At 34.9% G+C, this 21,843-nt stretch overlaps 1 protein-coding gene across 1 annotated transcript in view; it reads left to right on the forward strand.

The window, feature by feature from the left end:
- The first annotated feature begins 567 nt into the window (after positions 1–567).
- The window catches only part of DMD (dystrophin), a 2,258,239-nt gene continuing 2,236,963 nt past the window's right edge, over positions 568–21,843 (forward strand). The window contains exon 1 of the mRNA XM_037986581.2: positions 568–881. Coding sequence (XP_037842509.2) covers positions 875–881 — 7 coding nt within the window. The 5' untranslated portion in view covers positions 568–874. The remainder of the gene's footprint in view (positions 882–21,843) is intronic.

Here is a 21,843-nt window from a genome sequence, read left to right on the forward strand (position 1 = left end):
TTTCCTGACTAGCATTTATTTACTTGTTAAAGACGTTGTGTAAGAGATTCAGCTAGTTTCTTACTTTGTGAAGAAATCACTCATCTAAAGTCAAAATATCAAGTATAAAGTCTACCCTTGGGAGAAACACACAGAGTGCCAGACTTGAAATATCTCCAATGTGCAAAATAAATAATATTTTCTTGAAATATCCTCTTATTTGAAAATTTGCTATAGAGTCACAAGAGGCAAATTCCATTTGAGAAAGTGCATACTCTATTTTATAATAAAGCAGAGATGTGGAGCTGAGCACACAGCATCTTATTTCAAAAGTACAATTCAGAAGAGAGTTTTTACCCTTAAAATGCTGTGAAGATACATAAAAATCAGCCAAAATTTCAGTATGAATAATATAATGTTTGGCAAGGAACTCTACTCTTGTTACACTTAGGAAAATAATCTAATCCAAAGGCTTTGCATCTGTACGGAAGAGCGAGTAGATACTGAAAGAGATTTGCAGATCCACTGTTTTTTAGGCAGGAAGAATGCTCGTTAAATGCAGAACGCTGCTCTGGCTCATGTGTTTGCTCCGAGGTACAGGTTTTGTTCGACTGACGTATCAGATAGTCAGAGTGGTTACCACACCGACGTTGTAGCAGCTGCATAATAAATGACTGAGAGAATCATGTTAGGCATGCCCACCTAACCTAACTTGAATCATGCGAAAGGGGAGCTGTTGGAATTCAAATAGACTTTCTGGTTCCCAGCAGTCGGCAGTAATAGAATGCTTTCAGGAAGATGACAGAATCAGGAGAAAGATGCTGTTTTGCACTATCTTGATTTGTTACAGCAGCCAACTTATTGGCATGATGGAGTGACAGGAAAAACAGCTGGCATGGAAGGTAGGATTATTAAAGCTATTACATCATTATGAATACAATTAGAAGCTGGCCATGACAAAGCATATGTTTGAACAAGCAGCTGTTGGTAGCTGGGGTTTGTTGCCGAGCTCTTCAAACTCTGCAAACAGTGTTGCTTTTACAGAATGGATTTTAAAATTGCCTTGTGCTGCGTTAGATTTTGGGGAGGGGGTGTGCTTGCCTCCAACCTCAGGGAAACACTTCTGGGATAGAAATCAGTGTTAGAAGATTTTAGAATAAAGTATTGTTCAAGAGTCTAGGTTTCTTCAGGTAGATGATGACAGGGGGAAAAAAAAATCTATGGGGAAATCTACCCCAGCTTAGTTATATGCAGTTTAGTTGTAAGAACTGATTGATGTATTGGCATATTCAGACATTGAGAGAAATGAGAATGTATAGAATGTTTGGGTAGGTTGAAAATTGTTACACTTGGTTTCTATTTTATAAGGAGTTTGGCTGTCAGTCATTTCTCCTCATCAATTTCTAGCTTTTGACATTTATTCAGTCATTCTGCATTATATGAAGAAAATATATCAATATCTCCTGCAGGGATTTTCAACAACTCTAGCATCTGTTTCAGCTATTGAACTGTATTCACGTTTTGCCAAGTTGATGTCGACCCAGCTGGTCTATCATTTCTCGCTTGATTACTGCTCTTAATTTCTCTGTATCAGCTTGTTTCAGATAGGGCTTTGAAGGCTGTTAATGAAAAACGACAGAAATGATAAATTATTGAAAATGTGAGCATTTATTTATTTATTTATTTATTTTGCCCTTTAATGAGTTTTGTCTTACATTCTTTCTTGCCTGCGTACAATTTTTAGGACGCTTTCTCTGTTTTGCAATATTTCTTTCCCCTACAATCAGTGGATTAGAATTATAAGTACTTTTAAGCAAATGGAGAATGAGCATGGACAGTATTTGGCTCCAAAAATAAAGTTTTTGGAGAAAGGGGAGCAATTTATGCTTTTTGTATAAACTATGCATCCTTTCTATAACCTATCTTCACATGCTGTCATGGGGATCTGTCAGTGACTGTAATCAGACTGAACATATTGAAATAATTTTTATCACCACTAGGGTAACAAGAAAATAAAACATTCAAACATTTAACAAGTGATTGTTTAAAACAGATGTTAAATAATGTAGAAATAGATTTTCCTAAGTGTGAAAAGCCTGATTATTAACTGTCTATGTAATACAGAATCTTTCGGCTCTCTACTCAGTCTCCTCAATAGCCTGAGTAGCTAAATCATCCAAGTTAATAGACTATCGTATATGTACATCTAATATGACCTTTCAGTGTACACAGTGCTACTCGTATGTGCTGTGCCTTTTCTGTAGTAATTGTAATATCCCAGTCAGTCTGGTTAAGGAACACTATTGACTGTTATGTAACTTTTTTTCTGAATGTTCTTCCATGGTTTTCAATTACGTATTCCTCTTAGAAAGGGTGAGTTACAAACAACATGTATTTAAATATCAGTAAATTAATTAGCAAGTGGTGGGCTAATTATACTAGGATTTCTCCAAAATAATTGCTAACTTCTGGTTTGAAAAATAGTCAGGGATTTGGATGAGTACTTTTTAACCTTGAAGCATACATTACCATGGTTGACTATATCATTCATAATTCATATATACAACAGGAAAGAAAATAGTTTTCTAGATGTATCATTTTAGCAGCAAAGAATTTTTTTATAATGTGGCTCAGGCACTCTGATTATTTCCATTTAATAGTTTTAAGTACTGTAGATGCTTTTGTATAGTGTGTTACAGAACTTGGTTAATCTTTGGGAAGCTCAAAGACTGACAGAATTTTGCATCCAAATGCTACAGCGTTATTTTGTGACTGGTTGAGAAAAATCAGCTCTGTCTACACTATTGTTTAAAATACAGCCCTCTTTGGCCAATGTTACTTTTCAACTTTTTATAACTGTTTTAAGTGACAATTTGAGACTGTAAAAACTCTTTTACATTGCATCTTTAGTAGGACTCTCCTTTCGTGAATTGTCTCCTTTGAAAAAATGTGAGCTTCCTTCTAGCCTCACACTCTTGTTACCATAGTTACTTTTAAAAGAAGGTTTTTCTTTTTCAATGAAGATAGTGTAATTTAAATCTGCCACTGGAATCCCCAAGCTATGTTTTTGTATTTGTTTATAGTTTAGGCTTGCTTCATTTGTGGTTACAAAGTCCTCTGTATTTGGTCCCACTGATGAATAGATTAGACAGACGCTAGGTGGCACTAGCTGTTGATTATTAATGAAATCGTAAAGTCTATATGCCACGCACCTGAAGAGCAGGCAAACACTTATTGATAAATGCATTGTAAGAGCTGGAAATGTCTGCCAATATTTCTTGCTCTAAAACAGGGTCAGCCTGCAGAGTGATGAGACCACGTGAAGTCTTCAAATCCCAATTGCTTAATCCTGTGTCTTCTGAAGTGCTTCAAGGGAGAAAAAACGATGAAGGAGAAATGCATATAAATAGAAAGAAGGTGTGAAAGAGAAGTGGGACACAATGAAATAGACTACAAACATTTTTATATATTTTTAAATCCAGAATTAGTGACTTTTGTACATCTATGTGAGTTTTCCGCAGTTCTCTCAAACTCAGATTGTTTTCTCTAAGGCATTTATAGTCTAAAACAATGATTTATCTCTTTTAGGTAAGAATCTTATTGAACATCATTATTTTTTAAGTAAAAAATCTCCTTTATTTCTCTTTTTGTGATAAGACTATCAAGTGAAATTTCCCACATGATATAGAGTAGCTGCCTCTCAGGTGTGTTGCTCTTCAGAAAGATGAGCAGGGGAAAACACTATCGGTTAAGAAATATGCTTTGAAATGTTTTGCCTGAGAAGCTTGCTCCATCCTATTATCCTCCCATTATCATATGATCCATCTTTTAAGAAGGAAAAAGCAAATAAAAGCAAACCACTTAAGCACGTGCATACACATACACACACACACTCTCTCTCTTTCAAAAAAAAAAAAAGTCATAACTATTTAAAAAGAGAAAGCCACGACAATATTTTAGTTGGTCCTGGAGTTAATAAACTAAAGTGAAAAATAGGAAAGAAAGTCCATAATTAGATTGTGGAGAGTAAATAATTACTTAAAACTGGAAATATTTTTTCCAGAAAAATATGCAATATTTTTTCTTCACTGGGAGTAACTGACAATTCCTGAAGAAGGTGAGATGGTTTAGAAAGAGTGCAAAGGTAATATATGCTGTGATTCTCCAATGTTATCTGAAAAATATGTAATATGGCTAGTTATATTGATTATAGCATGGACTTTGGTAAAGATTTTTATTATGCCCATATGGTGAAAATGGAGAAATGTTTTCTGTTTGACATAAGACTCTGGCCAATAAATCAGCTTGCTAAATTACCCTGCCTGTGATGTATCAATTAATGAATCACTGTAAACCAGGAAGAAGGTCTTTCACAGGACTATAGCATAGTTCTATAAAATTGGCTCCATCTGACTTGAACCTAATCTTCTGTAATGTACCTTATGTCTCTGTTCTTGAACCTACTTGGCCTGTGAAATATTAATACCCAAAAACTGAAGCACGATCCAGATAGCCTGTCTAGCTGGGAAGGAAAACAAATACATTGAACTATTAGGGTGCCAAAGCATTATGACCACCTAAAAACTGTGGTGAGGTCAAAGAGAATAATTGTAATAGGAATAAGTATAACATCCTAAGCTAAGGTTCATAAAATCAATCTGGCAAGTACAGGACCTGAGAGAGTTAAAGCTTAACAATAATTAATTGAATAAATCTTACTGATTTTGTTGGTCATCATTATTCTCAATCATAATTCACATGACATCAAAATACAATGAAACAAAGTAATATTGTTGGACATGTATCCTGAAAAAGGAAATGAAAAAAATGAGAACAAATTTTAGAAGGATACATATGATATAGTGTGTCTGTGTGTATATATATGATATATATGGTATATGCGTATATTATATATGGTAATATATACATATTTTAGGACACCATGCTCTAAGAGGAACCTTAATATTTGGGGGTATGTTCAGTGAAAAGTGCCCGAATGCTATAAGGTCCTACAAACTATAACATTTGAGGGGCATGGAAAGTACTAGAAAAGTGAAAAGTTGAAGAATACCTGAAAGAAAAAAATAGATAAAATTAAGTTGATTTCAAATATTAGCTGTGCTATAATGCAGAAGAGGGTTTAGACTCACTTGCACCTTTATGGTAGCAATGGAAAAGTATTCTTCCAGTTAATGTTGTGAGCAGAGAATTGACTACTTTGTGAGACACTGCACTCCTTGTTCCTAAAGTGTTCAGTGTTAAGAATGGAGTTTTTGTAATAAATGGAAATTCAAGATGTCTGAGATAATTTTTAACTAAGAATCTGTGAGTCCAATCATTTCTTTTAAAAACATGTTCTTTTTTTTAGACACTTACTTCTCTGAGTGTCTCTACTCCGCTTGCGTCATCCAGGCTAGGGGTCAGTGAATGATAGCCCACATGTCACATCTATTACTGTTTGACCAGTCAGTTAAAATGGTTTTCACATTTCTGAATTGTTTCATTTCAAGAATATTTCTGACACATGAAATTATATAAAATTTCAATTTAAGAGTCTATAAAGTTTATTTGGAAGACAGCCACACCCATTTATTTGTTTATATACTATATATGACTGCTTTCATGCTAAAACACAGTTAAGTACTTATGACAGAGACCATGTGGGCCACAAAGCCGGAATATTTACTGTCGGGCCCTTGATAGGAAAAGTTTGCTCGCCTCATCTCTAGACTATAAAGAAATTTTGTTTTTTGCTTATTGACTCAAGTATCTCAACAAGCAATGTCACAGTTAAATAACAGTTCCATACCATAAACAGAAATTGTAACCACCCATACTACTTAAGTACTAGAGACTTGGAAAAGTAGTTCAAATATGCAGCCTAACAGATAAAGATGGTTTCATTTGGCTGTTAGTCTATTGAGATAATTTACTTGTTGAGAAATGTTTATTTAATGTTGCTATAAAAAATTGAAGTCTCTGCAGTCATTGACTTATGTATAATATCTGTCTAGTTAGACTCCATTAATCTTGCTGAATTTACCTATTTGGTAGGATTCAGTTATTTTTATTGCCACTTTTCTGTTAGTGTATGATTTCAGTAGACTTACAGAAAGGGCGAAAGTCAGTGGAAAACAAGGTAAAGTGAGTGGAATTTTCTTCTTGCAGCTACCCTCTTCTCTCTTTGTGGGTTTATAGACTCTCAGCAGTTTTGGAATTGCACAGTTTTAGAGACTTACTTTTATAACAATATGAGTGTGTTCTTGATCAAATATGTTCTAGAAGGGATCAAGATAAAATAAATGCGCTGCACTATAAAAGAACAATTAAGGGTTTTAGTAAATGATTGATAAGACATGCTAAATTTAAGAATTGGCAATGAGTTATTTATATTTTCCTGAACATAGGGATATGGGAAGGGATTTTTTTTTTACATCCTAGGAGAAACTATAATCAAATTCTAAGCATAAAGCTGAGGGGTTCTGAATTTACCACCAAATATTACAATCTCCATAGTTCCGTAACGTGCAACTAAAATCCACACATTTTTGTTTCTAGGGAAAGATACAATTTCTGCTCACTGGTAGCACTGGAAATTCCTGTAAAACCCATAGGATTCTTATTGTATTTCCATGAGGATGTTCCTCAGCAGCTATTTTGTGATGCCTGCCTCTATGGTAACAGATACAAGGCTTAGGGGTCTGAAAGAAATTCTTCCTGTTGGCTTAGGAATATGGAGTGGTGAGGGAGACCCACTGAAGAGGATAAAACTGAGGAAAAGCAAAAGAGGCAATTGAGAAAAAGTTGTCATGGGGGAGTTTTTCTGTGTATTTGAAAACAATTTCATTTGCTCTTAATATATCTCTGAATGAAATAAGAACCAACATACAAGTAAAGTTTTACAGAAAGAAAAAAATCTGTGAAAGTATTGTTTCTCAACCATCTAGTCAATTTTATGTAATTGAAGTCACAGATTTTTTTCTTTAGTTGGCTTGCCTTTCACTACACAGGAAAAGATTGCTTCTTGCCTGAAATTGATAAGAGGACAGCCCTACCCCTGGCAAATTTAGATCTTGTTACTGCTATCAAAGATCTTGATCTTTTAAAGGACTTTCTTTTTCCTGATTCCAAGGGTAAGAATATTGAATTCTGGTTCACATTACTCATAATCACTGGGCTTCTCAGGGAATTATGAAAGTACACTAGCCTTCCAAGATATTCTTTTTTTCGGTCTATTTCTCTTAAAGACCAGTAATAAATAGAACAAATATTACTGCTTATTTGAAAATTGAGCATTTTGTAAGAGGATGCTGGGTGAGATTTTGCGTTTTTACATGTTTTACTTTGTTTCTCTTATTAAAATAACAAAAAAGCAAACAAAATCTCCTAGAAGTTTAAAAATATTTGATTTTCCATTTATTTGACTTCATCTTACTTTCAGCTTAGCAAATAAGGACACATCATATTTGAATTGTTTTAGAAAGGAGATAAATATGACTCTCCTTTCCTTTAGATTCAAAGTATGTGTTCAAGGTGTCATCAAATAGCCAAAAGTCTTTAAAATATTTGTGCTATGTAAATGTCCTTCAGGAAAATGTAAGTCAGAGGGAGAAGATGACTGTCTTAGTATAAAACTCTCATGTATTTGCAGTGTTAACATGAGTGTTGATGTTTTATTTATCTTCTTAACATGTTATATCTGAACATGTCTTCATTTGTTATATGTTAGAGTCAACAGAAAAAAATAATAAGTTGCTGCAAGTAAGCAAAAACTCATAACCTGATCAATAAAAATTAATATTTTAGGGTTTGGAGATAAACACATCTCAAATGACATTTTATAAGATCAAGTTAACAAATATTAGCATGCTGAAAGCTTTAGAGGAATTAAATCTTTTTAGGGTTTATTTTCTGACCTTGAGAAATTTATAGACTCTGAGCACATATACCTTTTCACAAATTTAATCCACTTTATATTGATATTAGTAAAATGTAAGACAGTGTCTTCAGTACCTGTTCACACTATCTTTAAATTAAATGAAAAAACTCAAGTTAGCTGTAATGTTTCAGTATCTCCTTTGGTAGTTTTGGAAAGCAAACTTTTTAAAGAAAACTTTTTTTATAACTACATACATTTTGACCTATGAATACTAAATGCAATATAAAATGAGACTTCTGAATAAAACAAGAATACTTCAAATATTCAATATATATACTACTTTTGAAAAGATGACTTAAATTATAAACATATAAATTATATGCCTAACATGACTGGCCTCTAAAAACTTATTTTCTTGAGCTTTGGGGTTACAGCTTAAAGTGTACTGCAGTAAATAAACAAATGGGTAAAAATATTGTCTAGACAAAAGTACTATGGGAAGTAAAAATGAGATGTTCTTTTGAGCAAACATTTATAGAGGAGGTACAGGATGACAACTGGAAATGTAGGTGGTACACAGAGATTAATTGCTGTCCATGTAAACTCGAAGGTAAATGGATGGTGCTTATCAAATTTCCAGAAGAAATATTGACATTATGGTGCAATCTGAAGACAGGTTATGAATACAAAGAGCTTAGAACAGTAGGGAAAATAAACTTATCAGCATCATTCGGCTCTGGTCATAACACTGTTACAACTGATTGTAACACTCCCAGGATAAAATGTGATAAGGACCATCATAGTCTGTTTTTACTAATACAGATTTCTTTTATACATGCTGTAAGTAGAATTGTTTGGTACAGCAACAATAAGCCGGATTATTGAAAGTGACACTAATGCTAACCTGAAATTGTATGGGTTTTAGGGGAGATGTGGTACTCATGTATATTCTATGACAAGTATAAAAAGAAGGAGATTAAGTAAAAGCCTACATGTGATGGACACATTAGTGAGTAGGAATCTCAGCTTCCTCTCCCTTTGGCTACTAACCCATTCATGGACTGGTTTTGGTGGCCACAGTGGCAGGAAACAGAGTCCACTTCTCCATTAGGTCATCCAGACAGGATTAGAACCCACCAACTGAAATGACAGGTTGTTTCTGCTGCTTTTCATTCATCCAACAAATATTTATTGATAAATTCTAACTGCCAGGCTCTGTGCTAGAGCAAGATGACTAAGATACAGTCCCTGAGGAATTTAGAGACGAACGTGGTTTATGTGGATGAGAAGAGAAAAATATCTACAGTGACAGCTAAGCAGAGAGCAACAGCAACTGTGAATCCAGACAGTAAAGCTGGCTTAGGACGGAGCTAGAGGCTTCCAGAGTTCCTAGCATGAGTGATGTGAAAAAACTGCCAAGTCCATCAAAGAGCAAAATGATAACTGAACAGAAAGAAAGCAAATCCAGTGAAAAATAGTAATTCAAAGTAAAGGGTAAAGCGACATATTTGAAGTGTCACTTGAAATAAGAAGGAGCGTGCCTTCCACCTGTTGCTCATCTTCGCTGGAATCAAACCTAGAAGGAAAATGTCTAGACTAGTGTAAAAGCCAGTTGCATATAATGATATTAAATATGATTAAAGCCAGCATGAGCATGACCATGCAAACTTTCAGGAGGATTTGAAAACAATTACCTCTCATTGGTAGTTTATGTACGTCTATCCCTAGAAACTCTTTCCTATGCTGTCTTTAGAGACCTTGTCATATTTTATCTCAATGCCTAACACTCTTTAATTAGAAGCTACCTGAAAATATTTTGCCTATGTATAATGTTAAATTAATCACAGAATCAGACCTCAGAGGTTACAAAGGAGGGCTGAAAGGATAACATCTTAGATAGAATAGATCTATTGCTAAATAAACCTATAACAATAAGAAATTGTATTAGATAATCCGTAAGGTTTTATCCAATTTCAACATCTTCCAATGTAATTGATCTCCAGCCTCACACCCAACTCCTCCTAGGAAATTAAAAAGACACAGGTAAACAAGATATTTTCTGAAGAACGGAATCATCCCGAAAGTCATTCTCTCTCAAGCAGTACATTTTCTAAATAATTTAATTATCAAGAAAGTCTCCCTCTCTCCTTCTCTTTCTCTCTCCCTTCTTCCCTTCCTCTCTTCCTACATATATAGATATGCATATGTATACATATATGTATATGTTTTTATCTCTATTTATATCTCTGACTCTGTGAAGTAATTTAGATATATAGGCTAAAGGAAAAGAAAAATTCCTCCCAACATGCATTAGTAATTTCCCTTTATAGACTAAGGAAAGTAATTCTCTCCAGCTTGATTTTTAAAACATTTTACTGAACTATAACACGAATATATAAAAGTTCACAAATCAGTAGGTGTCCAGCTTCATGAATTTTCACAGATTGGGCACACCCCAGTAATTACTCAAGGCAGGAAAAGAATGTTACCAGCATCAAAAACTTTGTCTTACCACTTCATAGTCAATACTCTCCCAGAGATAAGTGTCATACTGACTTCTAATGCACCATCGATTAGGATAGACAGTTCCTGAAATTTATGTACTTGAAGCCATACAGATGTACTCTTTTGTTTCTGCCTTCTAATTCTCAACATTATATTTGTGAGATCTATCTATTTTGTTTCTTGTAGTTGTGGTTCCATAATTTTCAGTGTTATGTAGTATGCCATCATATAAATGTACTATAATTTACTTATTCCATCTACTCTGGATGAACATTTAAATTGATTCCATTTGTGAACTCTTAAAAATAATTCCACTTTGAATATTCTTGCAAATGTTCTGTTATGCAAATGCCAAGAAGTAGAATTATTAGGTCATAGAATAGTAAAACACTCACCTTTAGTTGAAAATACCAAGTAGTTTTTCAAGGTAGGTAAACAAAGAACCATCATTACTTTATAGAAGTTCTGGAGATGTCAATGTTTAGTATTATTAGTCTTTAATTTCAGCCTTTCTGGCTGTTATACTATAGTAACTTATTGTATTTTTCATTTCTATTTTTTCTAATGACTAATGAATTTGAGAACCATTATTTTGTGTTTATTGCTCATGCTGATGTTATCTAGAGTAAGGATAACATTTCCTCCCAACTTTCATTGGTACTTTCCCTTTATAGATTAAAGAAAGTAATTATATCAAGCTTGATTTTTAAAATGTTTTATTGAACTATAACACAAATATATAAAAGTGCACTTTTCTAATCTCATGCTCATTTTTCTATTGATTTACAATTTTAGTTTTTATAGGTATGAGATCTTTACATTTTTATGTGGTCCCTACATTTATTGTATGTGTTGCAGACATCTAGACAGATATCTTTTATAGAAACTTAGAATTTCAAAACTCGGAGTCCATTAAAGAGTATTTAGTCCCATATCTTAGTCTGAAAGACGAGGAAAGTGTGACTTATAGAGAAATTGTCATTTCCTTTAAGTTTCTTCTAGTTAGTAGTAAGGCCAGATATGTAATAAAAGTCTCCTGACACTGAAGTAAAGGGTTTTTTCTAGTAAACCATGTAGGGTCTTTAGTCTTTTCTAATATCATGACTCAAACTCCTTGTCTCTTTGGGAAGGCCACAAAATGCAGGACATAGTAATTTTAATAGCAAGTATAGAGTGATGCATGATTAATCTCATTGATTTTGTAAACAAAAATATCTTCAACTAACAAACTGTCATATAGCATGGCCATGCAATATTTAAACCTGTATAGGACGGGCATGGTGACTCACACCTGTAATCCCAGCACTTTGGGAGGTTGAAGTGAGTGGATCATGAGGTCAGGAGTTTGAGACCAGCCTGGCCAATAAGGTGAAACCCCATCTCTACTAAAAATACAAAAATTAGCTGGGCTCATGTGCCTGTAGTCCCAGCTACTCAGGAGGCTGAGACAGAAGAATCGCTTGAACCCAGGAGGTAGAGGTTGCAATGAGTCAAGATCATGCCACTGCACTCCAACCTGGTTGACAGAGCGAGATTCTGTCTGGAAAACAAAACAAAAACTGTATGTTCTTTTTGACATCAGATTTTATTTTTTCTCTTTCATAACTTTATTCTTATATTCAGTTTCTTTTCACATTTATTATTACTTGGATATTCCCATTTCAAATTTGCTTCTATTTCAAAAAATTTTCATTTTCTGTAATGGATGAAGAACAACATAAATTTTACAATATTTTCTTTCTTTTAGTGAGATAAAATTTAGTTTATAAAACATAATTACTAGTATATTAATATTTTCTATTTATTTTTAACATGCTAGGTGCAGTCCATGCATTATTTTAGCTAATCTTTAGAACAACCCCCTCCAAAATGTTTTTTTGTGCCTAGTTTATAAATCTAAAAGCTGAGCCTAAGTGAGATTAAGCTACTTGTGAAAGAGCTCTAATCAGAACCAGATTTATAAGATTCTATGCATTTCACTCTTTCCATGATCTACTTCCGTACCTGCTTGGAAGGAAATTGAGTTAGTGATACAGATTTGGGTCACTACCTGCCTTTAGTTCTTCTGCCATAGGTCTTAGGGATAACCCCTTTTTCTAATATCATTAAATAATTCAATTTCTGTATTTTTTTTTCAAAATGGTAATTAGAGAAGTCCCTTCGTTGGCCTTGATTTTATTCATTGTATTGAATAAATACAATTTTCTCAATACTGAACTCTTATTCATGTGCAACCTAAATATGGATTAGGTGAGTTAACATCCAGAGACCAGATTATAGCTAAACTTTTCTTGCATTCAGAGACTGAACTTATTATAAGAATCTTTTATTTTAATTCTTTTTAGCAACCTATTCTAGGGTTGATTATTTCTCATCCATGTTTTAGTTCCAAATATTTCTTTCTCTTTCTTGTTCGTGGGAGAAGCGTTCCACAGATGCCCGAGAAACGTGCTCTCAGTCTCTCTATCTTCTAGTCCTTGGCCAGAGTCCCCTTGCCACACTTCCCTAGCTTCATGCAGAGTAGATCCTCAGTAGTACTTCCACTTAGAAATTTAAATCCAGATGAGTTACCTAGCATGCTACTTTTCTCTTAACGAGTAAGTGAAGCAAATTTTTATAGTTGTTTCACTGTACGTGAACAAATAAGAATGTCATTAAACCAAGTACTTTTAATTCATAAGTACTTGATAATATTAATTCTTTAAATGTACAAAACTTTAAAATTAACAAAATACTTTCATGTTTAATTTATTCACATAGCAACCATATGAGGTAAGCAAGGCAGGAAGTGTTATTTCCTCTTTATAGACAGCCATGTAACTAATTTCTCCTATTTGTATGCTGAATTTCTTTTAGCTCTGCCATCCGACCTTCGTATCTCCTGACAGTCACCACCTTAGTTTGGATCCCCATATCTGACTTTGAATATACTCATAGCCTTCCTAACATACCTTCCTTCTTGCTTCTCTCCAGTTTACCCTTCACAAGGCTGCTAGGCTTATCTCTCTCAAAGACAAAACTTAATATGTTATTCCTCTGCTCAAAATCCACAAGTGGCTTTATATTATTTATAGACTATATAATTCAAATAACTTGTATGAAAGAAAAGCTACCTTACAACAATTTCCCTGCCATGTGCTCAGTCTAATCTTTTATCCACCATGTGAATGCCTCACCCTAGCCACACAAATAGTTCTCTGACTGTAACACACTTCCTTTTCATGTGCCTTTGGAAATGTTGACTCCACCCCACAGTCATAAACAATTCTTACTCACACACATTTACTTGGTACATGCTTTATAATCCTCCAAAATAGTGTAGCTAGTGCCTCTTCTTTACTTTTGGCTGAATCATGTACCCCTGTGTATACTCCCATAGAATCTTCTTAATAGTTGTTTCACCACTTATTTTGCTGTGATGTACTTTTCAGGTTATTGATTTATTCATAAACTATTAGTGCCTGAGGACCACAAATTCTCTATTCATTATTTTACCCTTTGCTCAGCTTTTCTGGAGGGAGCGACTCAAATTTAACTTAAAGTAGTAATGATTTACACAGCCAGTAAGCCATTTGTTTGAGTCCTAAGGTGACGTCATTTCCATTGCATCCTTCTTCACTCTAATATTACTAACCATAGTACATGAACAGTACTGTTTTCAAGATTCCTCCTCATTCAGTTTATGGAAATGCGTTGACCCAAGTTACCATTTTCATCTATTTTTTACTGTTAAAAGTTGGGATATTTAGTTATGATGGTATGATAGTTACCCTACATGGTATTTTAAAGGCTTTATTTCCTTTGTGATTTACACATGAACTCCCCTGAGGTCTTAATTTAATGGAATCATCACCTAAAATAATAGAAGAGTAAATTGACAGTTTCATTTATAAGGTACATGGATTCAGGCCCATTGGTAAAGTAACACAAAGCAAAAATGTGGTTCTTCATTTTTCTTGTTTCATCACTAATAGAAAATGGTGGAATTCACCAATCACCCAATTGTACAGTGCAGCATAGTTATTGTAAATTATACCTGAAATTAAAAGCAAATGTCTACTTCCATTTTTCCACTGGATTTTCATCAGAAAATGAGAACTACATAACTGAAGAATTTGGGTTTGGCAAATAGTGGATGTATAATGCCAGCAATAGGAAAGCAAAGCAAATGCGTGATTGGTTTATAGCCTAAACTTCAGTAGTACTCTGCAAAGTCTGCCAGCACACAGGTGCCTTGAGGCTGCAAAGAGAGTAGGAATTCAGTGGATGTATCAAATGATATGAGATGTTAATACCTACTTCCTCTAATGCACAGCTTTGTGATATTACAAAATTAATAAAGAAGTGAACAAATTAATTACTTTATAATCTCCTAAATCTTCTCTGTGGAAGGAAAATCTCAAAGATGCGTTAAGTAACTAGCAAATTGGTTTTGAAATTATCCATTATTAAAAATCACAATTCTGTGTAACAGGAATCCACATGCCAAGAGCTATGTATATTTAATCATTTATGTCAATGCTTTTTGTGGCAGTTCTGTTTATTTTCTATTGATGTTATATACAGTCCTTTTTATACATAGTGGAATTTAATGTGCTGGGTTTAAAAGACACATCAAGCCTGACAGAATCCAATTGTATACATTATACTTTTAATTTATTAGAAAATGAAACGATCATTTGTGGGCTTATATTAGCCAAAGCAGAGGATAAATTCTATTATATTAAGAAAATCAAATACTGTGACTACATTTACAAACTTTGTAAACATGACACTTGTTGTGTAATTAATAAATGAACATATTGACCTTTAGTATAACAAGGCATGAAAGGGAAGGTGGAAGATATAACCAAAATCAGAAGTGGAAATGAACTCAAAATCTGTAATTGTATATTAAAGAAGCATGTGATTCATAATTTCTTTTTTACTTTTTCCATTTTGAGGCAATAGTGTCATGTTGATATTCTTCTGTGCTGTCAAATTAATCAAGGGAAAACGTCGACAATCTTTAATATGACCAAGATGGAGAATAAATACAGGTCGAAAGTGTGTAGGAAAAGAAAGAGAACTGATCACATTATAAGAACAATTACTCATGTCACTGCTTAACCCAACATAATGATGTCAACCAGTCTGATGGAAGCCAGCATCAGGAAGAATCATTTTCCAAGCAGATGGATCTGCTGATATTTTTAATTGATTGAAGGAGTGTTCCATTATTTTTAATGAAAAACTAATTTCAAATAAAATGGAACCTTCCATGAAGTTTGCAAAAATTTGTATGCATTAAGGCTCATCCTAATAGAACTACAACATCGTGATAGTTAGTAATACATTATTTAATTGTAATGATTATTGTTCTTAACACATTACACATGGGAGTTTGTGGGAAATACCCCACCTTTCTTTTCAGGTGAGACAAATCATTCTCCTAGTGGTCTCAAGTGGTATTGAACCTCATTTTATCACAGTGATGACATGCTCATCAAACTCACACTGTACTGGTTTTGTTCTTTTCTCAGTCTCACCCACTTCTTTGCTGTGCTTCCTGGGATCACCTCTGAAATAAGTTGCTTGCACTCAAATACTTTGCTCAGGGTCTGCTTCTGGAAAAAGGCAACCCAAGCCAACATGATATTTTATTATTAATAGTTTTCCTCATTTAATTTTCTATGTAATCATTTTTTTCTGACAGGGATGTATATTTGAGGAAATAATGAGGGCAATTATCAAAATATGCATTGGTTTGGGAGTTAGAGAAACTGTCAGAAGTGACACACCAATTTTGCTACATTGTGACTTGGTAACAGTCATTACCATTCTGGGCCTTTTATTCTCTTCTGAAAAAAATGGAAGCATTAGACTACAAATCGTTAAAGAAAAAAGAAGATAGAAAGTGATAGAAAAGATAACAAGTGTTGATCACACCATGTAAAATTGCTTGATAGTAGTTTCCAGGAGTACTGTAACAGACTGAGACTGTGTCTGTTTGGAACTCGTGGGATAAAATACCATTATTTGGTGCCATATGTGCTCAGCATGAATGCAATGGGAAGGATAGAAAATATTCCATGTATTTGCCAACTCTAGAATATACTGTAATAGATCAAGTTGCATTTTAAAAATACACCGAATACATTTTTTAAAAAAATCTCATGTGAAAGCCCAACAAAGCAAAGAATTGAAGGGGTAGACATCTTGAATGAAAACAAGAGGAGAATTTGACTCAACTGCTACCTATTCCCACTTTCACCCTATAACCCCATAGACACAGCTGTAGAAAACTGAGATCTTGAAGAAAGTCACTGAATTAGATATTATCTATGACTACGTCCAACTGTCAGTGTAGAAATAATTGTCTTTACCTACTCATCCTCAGCTAGAAAACAGCTAATGGGTTATTTTAAATGTGTGATGCTTTCACAAATTAAACAAGACCGAGTACAACAAGCACAAGTGCAACAGCACACGTTTTCACAACCAGTATTGGATGTAACAATACATCCAACAAGTATTGGATATAATAAAAATTAGTTAATTTCCTAATCAATTAGGAAATTTTATTTTCTAACCTGTTAGTTGCCAGTTATCATGGGCTTAAGATGGAAGCCAGCATCAATAGGTAAATAATACCTTTGTTTTAAAAAGAAGCAGCCTAATTCACAGTTAAATATGTGCTTTGGCTGAGTGGCTTTGTTCTGGGTTTTGCATGACAGCTGGTGATAAATTGGGAAAATGTGTAAGTAGCACTATGGTAAGGATAATGTTGATGAAGACAGAATGTTTGAGGCCACTTTTAGGGAGAACAAAAATGACATAAAATAATACTTAAGACTGAATTTTCTTAGAGATGATAATCTCATCACTAAGCCTCATTTTGCCATTGAAAAATTTCTTATGAACTCAACTATCATATTTACATCACAATAGACAGTATTATAACTCTTTAGCATAGGGATTTTGATTTAATTTACTTTCAACCAATTTATATGTTAAAGCTATTTATATCTCCACTGTTTCATGAATAAAGCCCCGAGGTATCTTCTTTCTTGACTCACTGTCATATCTTCACATTTCATCACATTTTTGCAGCTCAAGTATCATTCACTTAGTAACACTGAGAGCATAGAAAGATTAATCAGAAATGATTTCTGCCCTCAACAAGCTGACACTGGTTAGAGTACAAAAGCCACACTGAAAGAATATATGGAGATCTATGATCCATGATCAATGATCTTTGAAGTTACTATTGTCATTTTTGGGGGCAACATGAGTCATGTCCATATGAAATAACAAACAATGTTGTGTGTGTTCTGACTGTTCCACCAACCAGCCGCCCCCACATCTGTCTCCCTCTCCTTGGACCTTTAAGTTCTGAGACAAACCAATATTGAAATTGTCCAATTAACAACCCCACAATGGTCTCTAAGTGTTCAAGTGAAAGGCAGAGTCTCACATGTCTCATCTTAAATGAAAGGCTAGAAATGATTATGTTTAGTGAGGAAGACATGTCAAAAGCTGAGTTAGGCTGAAATCTAGGCCTCTTGCACCAGACAGTTAGTCAAGGTGTGAATGCAAAGGAAAAATTCTTGAAGGATATTAAAAGTGTTACCCCTATGCACACATGGATGAAAAGAAAGCAAAGCAGTCTTACTGCTGATATGGATAAAATTTAAATGGTCTAGACAGATCTAATGAGCCACAATATTCCCTTAAGCAAGAGCTAATCCAGAGGAAGATCCTAACTCTCTTCAATACTGTGAAGGCTGAGAGGTAAGGAAGCTGCAGAAGAAAAGTTGGAAGCTAGCCGAGGTTGGTTTATGAAGTTTAAGGAAAGAAGCCACCTCCAATATAAAAGTCCAAGGTGAAGCCGGGTGTGGTGGCTCATACCTGTAATCCCAGCACTTTGGGAGGCCGAGGCAGGTGGATCACGAGGTCCGGAGATCAAGACCATCCTGGTTAACACGGTGAAATCCCGTCTCCACTAAACATACAAAAAAATTGGCAGGGTGTGGTGGCGGGGGCCGGTAGTCTCAGCTACTCGGGAGGCTGAGGCAGGAGAATGGCGTGAACCTGGGAGGTGGAGCTTGCAGTGAGCCCAGATGGCTCCATTGCATTCCAGCCTGGGAGACAGAGCAAGTACAAGGTGAGGCAGCAAGTGCAGTTGGAGAAGCTGCAGCAAGTTATCCAGAAGTTCTAGCTAAGATCATTGATAAAAGTGGCTATATTAAATGATAGATTTTTTATGTAGACAAAATAGCCTTCTATTTGAAGAAGATGGTATCTAGGATTTTCAAAGCTAGAAAGAAGTCAACGCCTGGCTTCAAAGCTTCAAAGGACAGGGTGATTCTTTTGCTAGAGTTTAATGCAGCTGGTGACTTTAAGTTAAAGTCATTTTACCATTCTGAAAATCCTAGGGTCCTTAAGAATTATGCTAAATCGACTTTGCCTTTGTTCTATAAAAGTAACAATAAAACCTGCATAAGAGCACATCTGTTTATAGCGTGATTTACTGAATATTTTAAGCCCAGGGTTGAGACCTTGTGCTCAGAAAAAAATGTATTTTTTTTTTCAAAAATATTACTGCTCATTAATAATGTAGCTGGTCATCCAAGAGCTCATTTGGAGATGTACAAGGAGACTCGTGTTGTTTTCATACCTGCTAATACAACATCCATTCTGTAGCCCATGGGTCAAAGAGTAAGTTCAACATTTATGTCTCATTATTTAAGAAATACATTTAGTAAGGTTATAGCTGCCATAAATAATAAGTCTTCTGATGGATATGAGCAAAGAAAATTGAAAACCTTCTGTAAAGAAGTCACCATTCTAGACACCATTAATAACATTTGTGATTCATGGGAAGAGGTCAAAATATCATATTTCACAGGAGTTTAGAAGAAGCTGATTTCAACCCTCGTGGATGACTTTAGCTCAAGTTGTCACTGAAAGAAGTCACTGCAGATGTGGTGAAAATAGCAAGAGAATTAAAATGAGAAGTGGAGCCTGAAGATGTTGCTGAATTCCTAAAATCTCATAATAAAACTTGAATGGATGAGGAGTTGCATCTTATGGATGAACAAAGAAAGTGCTTTCTTGAGTTGAAATTTACTTCTGGTGAAGATGCTGAGAACATTGTTGAGACGACAACAAAGGATTTAGAATATTACATATACTTAGTTGATAAAGTAGTGGCAGAATTTGAGAAGACTGACTCCAATTTTGAAAGAAGTTCTACTGTGAGTAAAGTGCTATCAAACAGCATCACATGCTACAAAAAAATGTTTTGTGAAAGGAAGAGTCAATTGATGCAGCAAATGTCATTGTTGTCTACTTACGAAATTGTCACAGTCCCTCCCACCTTCAGCAACCCCACCCTGATCAGTTAGCAGCCATCCACATTGAGGCAAGAGCCTCCACCAGCAAAAAGATTTCGACTCACTAAAGGCTCAGATGATTTCTAGCTTTTTTAGCAGTAAATTATGTTTTTTGTAAAGGTATGTACATTTTTTAACATAATGCTTTGCACACTTAGTAGACTACAGAATAGTGTAAACATAACTTTTATATACAGTTGGAAGCCAAATAATTCATGTGAATCGCTTTATTTTGGTGATCTGGGACTGAGCCTGCAGTATTTCCAAGGTATACCTGTATATCTTCACTCAACCTTTCACCCTCTAACCCGCTTACTTCTGCCCCTGTGGCTATTGTCCCCAACATCATGATAAAAACAAAACATCACATAGAAGTATGGGAATTGTATTAAATGTATTGTACCATTGGCACTTGGTGTCTGTCGTGCCATCACAATTGAGCCTCATTCTTCTTTGTTACAGCCTAATTCAGAGAAAATTTTTATTGAGATTTTATAAATGAGTAATATGGCTCTGGTTATTGCCCTGACTGCTTTTATCTCTATACAATATTGTGAGAGTTGCTAAAGAGACTTCTGATGCTGCCATATATGTAATAGGATATTTTTAAATCCCATACAGTCATCTAACTGACATCTCACCCACTCAGCAAAAATTACAACTCACTCTATTTGCATAAGGTAAACTGTGGAAATACATATATTTTACCTTTTTCAATCTAGATTATTGCTCATGGAGAGTCTATTTCACCACAAACAATGCTATATTCTTACCTTAATGGAGTATTACAATGTAATTAGCCATGGAAATGGAAAAAAAATGAAAGAAACTGTTATGAACACACCTTCCCTTTTAAGTCAACTTGTCAGATTTTGATAGATGAAAACTTTCAAAGTTTTCTTATGTGAATCAGGTCCCATTTTCTTATATTTGCACTCTGCTAGATTTACATCTGTCTGTGATGATGATAGTAAAGGTGATAATGATGATAAAGGTTATACTTATGATAATTCCTCATAATGGGTAACTGTAATATCAGGTAATACACTATAAGCTCTTTAAAAGAAAGATGACAAGTGAATCTCATAGGAGTTCAGAGCATGGTGAGGATGACCCTGATTTTTCATTTCTGTCTCTATAGTGCATTTTCATACACACTCATCATGGGGGAGGAAGACACTCAATTCAGTTTATGGGATTTCATCCCATATTTCTAAATACATTATACTTATGACTCTGTTCATTGTCCCACCCCTCCCTTCTCTGATTATGGATGTAGTGATGCTGATTATTTTTATATTCTTCACTGTGAAATAACTATCATTATTCATCCATTTGCACTTCTATAACAAATACCATTAACTGGGTGGCTTAGAAACAACAGAGATTCATTGCTCACAGTTCTGGAGACTGAGAAGTCCAAGATTAAGATGAGGGCACATTCTGTGCCTGATGACAGACCATTTCCTAGCTAGTGGATGGTACCTTATCGCTGTGTCCTTATATGATGGAAGAGGCGAGCTGGCTCTCTAGGCTCTCTTTTATAAGGGTACTAATTCCAAACGTGAAGGCTCTGTACTCATAACCTAATCACATCCTAAAGATCCCACCCCCTAATACCAACCTCTTGGAGATTAGCTTTCAACATTTAAATTTTGGAGGAACACATATTCATAGCGTACCAACACTGCAAGCAAAAATAGAATAATGTATTAGTACTGTTGTGTGGAATATAGCATGAGCATGTTAAGAAGAGAATCACTGGATTTTGGAATGTGGTAAGGCCAATTATCTAATTCCCAGAGGAAAATACTCATTAAGACTGAGGAAGTAGGCCAGGCAAGGTGACTCATGCCTGTAACCCCAGCACTTTGGGAGGCTGAGGCAGGTGGATCATTTGAGGTCAGGAGTTCGAGACCAGCCTGGCCAACATGGTGAAACCCTGTCTCTACTAAGAAAAAAAAAAAAAAAATTAGCTGCGCATGGTGGTGCACTTTAGGGTGACTGAGGCTGGAAAATCACTGGAACTTGAGGTGGGGGTTGCAGTGAGCTGAAACGGTGTCCCTGCACTCCAGTCTGGGTGACAGAACAACACTCTGTCTC

This window comes from Chlorocebus sabaeus, chromosome X (genome assembly GCF_047675955.1).
Source record: "Chlorocebus sabaeus isolate Y175 chromosome X, mChlSab1.0.hap1, whole genome shotgun sequence".
NCBI lineage: Eukaryota > Metazoa > Chordata > Mammalia > Primates > Cercopithecidae > Chlorocebus > Chlorocebus sabaeus.